At 33.0% G+C, this 7,161-nt stretch overlaps 1 protein-coding gene across 1 annotated transcript in view; it reads left to right on the top strand.

Annotated features, from left to right (window-relative positions):
• Nucleotides 1-7,161, top strand: part of WWC2 (WW and C2 domain containing 2) — a 92,367-nt gene that overhangs the window by 56,114 nt on the left and 29,092 nt on the right. The window contains exons 15-16 of the mRNA XM_023532881.1: nt 248-412; nt 5,868-5,989. Of these exons, the coding sequence (XP_023388649.1) occupies nt 248-412; nt 5,868-5,989 (287 nt within the window). The remainder of the gene's footprint in view (nt 1-247; nt 413-5,867; nt 5,990-7,161) is intronic.

Raw genomic sequence — 7,161 nt, 5'->3', positions numbered from 1 at the left:
GTTTAGACAAAATAGTATCTCACAAAATAACCCCAAGGTTGGCTTTTAGAGGGATTATTTCTTATTTACTCACACCTGAAAATATAAAACATGTCGTTTTTTTTTTTAATCCAGCAATGCTTTTTATAATGAGTACTACATTTTTTAACCCTAAAACAAGCTTGCCCAATAATCTTATATCAGGAGGAGCAAGTATGAATTTAAACATTTTATTTTCTCTTTTTTTTTTTTTTTCCACGTCTCATAGGCTGGAACTCAAATCAGTCTGGCAGATTTACCATTTTCCAATGAGATTTTCACTCTGTGGTATAACTTGCTTCCCTCTAAGCAAATGCCTTCCAAAAAGAATGAAGAAGAAAATGAGGATTCTGTATTTCAACCAAACCAGCCATTAGTAGATCCTATAGACTTGGTGAGTCAAAGTTAGAGAAAAAAGTCATTACAATTAAATAAAATAATATGGAATGCTATAGAATGCTATGATACCAGTGTGTTTTTATTCACTTTCACTATCCTTTCTTTTCTCCTTTCACAGTTTACCTTTTCTCCCAGCTTCCTAAAAAATAGAAGGAAGGAAGGGAGGAAGGGAAGGGAAGGGGGAATTTCTAGCTCTGCTTCAAGTATAGTTTATAAAAGAATGGCTTGTTTCTGCTCACACATCCTTCCATAAAAATAAAACAATGTTGAGGCTTCATTGTTTTAAGCGACCATAAAAAACATTTTCATTTAAATTTATACTTTCCTACATTGTGTTCACTGTCAAGTTATACATTTGGAACTATTTTATTTTGCAAACGTTAAAAATTCTTAAGCTTAAACAGTATCTTAGTTTCCATTTTTAATATCAATATTCATAAGCATTTTCTATTAAAATGTCTATTGAAAACAACAGTCATACTTAAGTACTTCAAAAATTTTACAAAAAGACATGTAATGAGGCCATTCATCAGTGATTTTTATATTTGTAGATATTGTTTCTGAGTTCACGTTTATTTTAGATTGTCTATAAGGAAAGATTTTACTAAATATAAGTCAGATAATTAAAGCAACAGTTCTCTATTGATCATCTAGTATGTGCAAGAAACTATAGTGGACATTGTGGTAGGTGGGAAAAGGGAAACAAAAGTGTTAGTAGAACTTACATTACACACCCAGGTTTGTGGTAGACACCAAGTAAGGCGTAAAGATGATGAAGTATGATTTATACCTTTTAGAATGCTTTTATAATGGTCACACCGTGTATAAATTTTTTTAGCAGCTTTATGCAATGTAATTTACATATACGATTCACCCATTTATAGTATACAGTTCGCCCATTTGAAGCACACAATTCAGTAGTTTTTAGTAAATTCGCAGAGTTGTGCAACCATCCTCACAAGCTAACATTAGAACATTGTCATCATCCCAAAAGGAAGCCCCGTACGCATTAGGTAGCAGTTGCTCCTGGTTCTCCACAAACCCTTTTACCCAAGGCAACCACTAATGTTTCTATATAAATTTGTTTATTATAGACATTTCATATAAATGGAATAATACAATATTTGTTCTTTTGTGACTGTCTCCTTTTACTTAGCATTATGTTTTCAAGGAACATCCAAATAACAGCATGTATTAATACTTCATTTCTTATTATTTCCAAATAATATTTCATTGTATGGATATACTACCTTTAATTTATCTATTCATCAGCTGATGGTCATTTGGGCTATTTTTACTTTTTGCCTGTTATTAATAATGCTGCTATGAACATTTTTATACAAGAGTTTATATGGACATATGTTTTCGTTTCTCTTGGGACTATACCTGGAGTGGAATAGCTGGATCATATGGTGAATCAGTGTTAACATTTTAAGGAACTGTCAGACCGTTTTCCAAAATGGCCGCACCATTTACATTCTCACCAGCAATGCAGGAGGGTTCCAGTGCCACATGTCATGAGCCTGTCTTTTTGATTCTAGCCATGTTTGTGGGCGTTAATGGGAGAGCTCTGTGGTTTTGATTCACATTTTCCTAATGACTGATGATATTGAGCTTATTTTCATGGACTTACTGGCCGTTAGTACATTCTTTTTTTTTTTTTTTTTAGAACTGTCTACTCAGATCCCTTGTCTTTTTAAAATGGGTTATTTATCTTTTTATTATCGAGTTATGAGTTCCTCATGTATTCTTGATATAAGTCTCTTATCCAATAAATTGCAGATATTTTCTCATATTCTCTGGGTTATTTTTTACTTTCTTGATGGTTTCCTTTGCAGTAAAGTATTAAATTGTGATAAAAGTCAAATTGTGTATTTTTTTCTTTTACTGCTTATGGCTGTTGGGGTCATATCTTAGAAGGCATTGCCAAACCTAACATCACAAAGATTTACTCCTGTGTTTTCTTCTGAGAGTTTTAAAGTTTAGTTTTATTTTTAAGTCTCTGATTTATTTGAGTTGTTTTTTATGTGTAATATGAGGAATGGGTCATTCCAATATCATTCTTTTGTATGTAGGCATACAGTTGTCCCAACACTATTTAGTGAAAAAACCCATTCTTTCCCTATTGAATTATCTTGGCACCCTTGTCAAAAATCAATTGTCCATAAGTGTGAGCATTTATATTTCTGGACTCCAAATTCAGTTTCATTAATATTTATGTCTGTACTTATGCCAGTACCACACTGCTTTGATTATTGTAGCTTTATAGTTATTTTGAAATCAGAACATATGAGTCATTGAACTTTTTCTTTTGAAACTGCTTGGGCTGTTCAAGGTCTCTTGCATTTCCATATGAATTTTAGTATCAGTTTGTCAATTTATGAGGGGAAAAAAACAGCTAGGATTTTGATAGAGATTGCATTGAGTCTGTAGGTCAGTTTGGGAGTGTCGTCATCTTAAGTGTTAAGTCTTCTGACCCATGAATACAGGATGTCTTTCCACTTATTTAAGTCTTCCTTCATTTCAACAATATTTCATAGTTTTCAAAGTCAAAGTTTGTACTTCTTTTGTTAATTTTATTCTTTTTGATGCTATTATAAATAGAACTATTTTCTTAATTGAATTTTCAGATTATTCATTGCACAATTAATTTTTGTCTATTTATCTTGTATCCTGCAACCTTTCTGAACTCATTTATTAGTTCTGATAGCTTTTTAGTATATTCCCTACAATTTTCTATGTATAAGATCTTATGTTCTGCAAATAGAGTTAGTTTACTTCTTCCTTTCCAGTTGTCTTTTCTTTTTCTTGCCTATTTGCCCTGGCTAGAAACTTGCAGTACAATACTAAAAATGGTGAGAGCAGACATCCTTGTCTTGTGCCTGATCTTCACAGGGAAGCTTTCAGTCTTTCGCTATTAAGGATGAATTTGCTGTCTGTTTTTTGTAGATGTCTTTATCTGATTGAGGAGTTCTTTTTCTTTTCCTTGTTTGTTGAGTGTTTTTATCATTAAAGGCGGTTGGATTTGAGAAGAGCTTTTCAGCATTTATTGAGATGATCATGCGATTTTTCTCCTATATTCTATTCATATGATTTGTTGATTTTCCCATGTTAAACAAATCTTTCATTCCTAGGATACATTCTACTTGGTCGTGGAATATAATTTTTTTATATGTTATTAGATTCAGTTTTCTGTTACTTCATGGAGGACTTTTTTTTTTGGTCTATATTCATAGTTTTCTTATAATATTTTTGGTTTTGATATCAGGGTAATTCTGGCCTCATGGAATGAATTAGGAAGTTTCCCTCCTCTTCTACCTTTTGGAGGAGATTGAGAAGAATTGACATAAATTATTTTTTAAATGTTTGGTAGAATTCACCACTGAAACTAGCTGAGCCTGGATTTTTCTTTGTGGGAAGTTTTTTGCTTACTAAATCAATCTCTTTACTTGTTATAAGTCTATTCAGAATTTTTATGTATGCGTCAGTTTTGGTACTTGTGTCTCTCTAGGAACTTACCCATCTAGGTTATCTAATTTGTTGGCATACTGGTGTTCATAGTATTGCCCTTTATCTACTATATCTGTAAAGTTGCTAGTAATATCCCCTCATTCCTGATTTTAGTAATTTAAGCTTTCACTCTACTTTTTTTGGTTAGTTTCACTAAAGGTTCATCAACTTTTTTTATCTTTTCATTGATTTTCTCTAATATTTCTCTCTTTATTTCATGAATTTCCACTCTAGTCTTTATTCAGTTGTTTTAAGTTTATTTTGCTCTTTTTCCATTTTATTAATGTGGGAGGTTTGGTTATTGATTTGAAATCTTTTCTATTTTTTAATATAGGTGCTAACAGCTATAAATTTCCCTCTGAGCACTGACTGCTTTAGTGGCATCTCATAGGTTTTAGTTTATTGTGTTTTAATTTTCATTCATGTCAAAGTATTTGTAATTTTCCTTGTGACTTCTTTGACTCATTGGTTATTTATGAATGTGTTAATTTTCACATATTTGTTCATTTCTTATTTCCTTTTATTGATTTCTAATTTCATTACAGTGTGGTCAAAGAACATATTTTGTAGGATTTTAGTCTTCTTAAATTTATTGAGGCTTGTTTTTATGGCCTAGCCTATGGTCTGTCCTGGAGAATGTTTCATGTGCACTTGAGAAGAATGTATATTCTGCTACTGTTGGGTAGAGTATTCTATAGACGTTTGTTAGCTTTATATTATATTATATTGTATTACACTATATTATACTGTATATATGTATCACATCTTCTTTATCCAGTCATCTATTGACCTACACTTAGGTTGTTTCCATGTCTTGGCTATTGTGAAAATGCTACAGTGAACATGGGGTACATATATCTTTACAAACAAATGTTATAAAATTTTTCAGGTAGATACCCAGAGGAGAGATTGCAAAATTGTTGGTCTTTCAGAGGTAATGCATCTTTTTTTCTTTCACTGCTTGTGAATTTTCCTTTTTTTTTCCCCCAAATTTCAACAATTTCACTCTGATGTGCTAATGTGATTTTTTTTTTATGCGTGTATGTTTATTCTAGTGAAATTCTCCATCATTTCTTCAGTTTTCTTGAACATATTAATTGTAAAATTTTGTTCCTTTTCTAAATAACTGCAGTATATGGATCACCTGTGGGTCTGCCTCTTTTGTCTATTTTTTTTCTTGGCTTTCAGTTCTTTTTTCAGTGGAATGCTGAATATTATATATGAAGAATTATAGAGTCTCTGGCTGATAGCTTCCTCCAGGGAGGATTTAATTTTCTTCTGGAAGGCAGTTTACAATATGGGCAGATCACCTGGATCACTTGGGGGACCTGAATTCCAAATTTTCTCTTCCTAGGTTGGTGAGGCAACTGAAATATGTGCTTGCTGTTTTAACCTCCAACCAGCTGGTTTTTGCTTTGTTTCTCAGCTGCTTGCTCTGCACATTTGCAGCTTAGGAATGGCAATTGCCTCAATAGGAATCTTGCGCAGAATATTGGGTTCACTTTAGAGTTCATTTTCTCTGGTCCCTTGTGTGCTGACTGCATGGTGGTCTTCCACTCAGGTTTCATCTTTGCATTCTACCAACACTGCCACAGGGCAGCCACAGTCTGTTTAGCTTGTATGCCTCAGCACTAGAATTGGCATATGCCTCCAAGGGAAAAGAGTGGCAGTGATGGTTGGTTCACCTCCTTGCATTTCCCTTATGCTTGGGATCGTGGCCCTCTAGTCCTGATTGCCTTTGTTGCTCTTCATTGCTTTAAAACACCTGGAGTTTTTGTTTCTTAGCTTTTGTTTTATTTTATTCATCTTTCGTATTCTCAGAAGAATTGGGCCGAATACCAGCTTCTTTTTCATAACTGGAAACATAAGTCCCCCTCTGATGAGTTTTTAAATTTCTAGAAGCATATGATGTTAATTGCCATATGTTTTACACTCTCTAGGATGCAGTGTCAGCCTTACTTGCAAGAACATCAGCTGAGCTGTTGGCCGTGGAACAAGAATTAGCACAAGAAGTAGAAGAACCTGGGCAGGGAGAAGAGCAAAGGCGTCCAGATGGAGACTGGTAAAGCAGTTATTTCTTTTTGCTCTTGAGAACTCAAAGATGTGTTTAGTTTCTCATAAGAAACTTTCAGAGAAACCTTTATAGGTTCAGATCTTATTCTAGTATTACGGAAAGCAGTGTGGCTTCGGGCATGTATCCCTAGAGGAACAACTCTCCTAGGTCATTCGAGAGTCGAAGGAGGTAATGGCAAGATTGTGGGCAAAGTTAATACATCAGCGAGATTCTTTATTTTTCAGTAATTTTTTAGCTTTTTAAACTTCAAGTCTTGAACTGTTTTGAAAGGTATGGTAATTGATTGTAGATTTATAGGTATATTTTAAAACTGACTCTCTTTTCCTTTAAACTACCGGAAGTATTATTTAGGTTCTAGTAAGTCGAAGCAGATATTTAGAAAACAGCTTCTGTGTAGTCATTTCTCTATTTGTTACCACTTTTGCCTTCTTTTTTGTTCTCTTCTCATTATTCATACCCTATTCTTTAAAGGGAGGCGGGAAGAAACAGAGAGAGAGAGAAAGTTATTATAACTTCAGTCTAGACTTACATATGTATAAAGAACTATCTTTCCCGGTTTGTATTGTTTTCTCTAAAAACAATATTTGAGTGACTGCATTAGTTTTTTAAATATACATGTAAAATCACTTAGATTAACTTTGTATATATAGTGCTTATATTGTTATGTTTGATTGAGCCACTGTTAACCCATATATGCGTATACATATCTAGCATGCATTTGTATATATGTGTATATATAAAGCTTTTTGAAAATTATAATAACAAGATATATCATAAAAACAAAATCATGGGCATTTGAGAGGAACAGCTTACTACAGTGATATAAAAAGGTACAGATATACCTTGTTATCGAAAGTCCTTTATAGTGAATAAAAATCAGAGCACTGCAAAAAAATAAATATGAGAGTGATTATAAGTTTCATCATGGTATCTTTAAATAACAAGCCTTCTTTGTGTATGTAAAATACAATTTTACATCACACACATTTCAAAAAATACACTTAGTATGTATCATAAAGGAATTTATAACTCAGTGTATTCATTGCTAGCTCTCCCGTGTCCATTTCATGATTAGGCGTTTAGGAACTAATCTGTGCCAATTTGTCAGTATGTCACCAATCACAATTAAAGTTTAACTTCTAGTTATCAGTAGAAAAAAT

The sequence above is a fragment of the Pteropus vampyrus genome, unplaced genomic scaffold (assembly GCF_000151845.1).
Source record: "Pteropus vampyrus isolate Shadow unplaced genomic scaffold, Pvam_2.0 Scaffold92, whole genome shotgun sequence".
NCBI lineage: Eukaryota > Metazoa > Chordata > Mammalia > Chiroptera > Pteropodidae > Pteropus > Pteropus vampyrus.
Note: the sequence above shows the minus strand (reverse complement) of the source record. Positions and strands in the feature narration are given on the sequence as shown.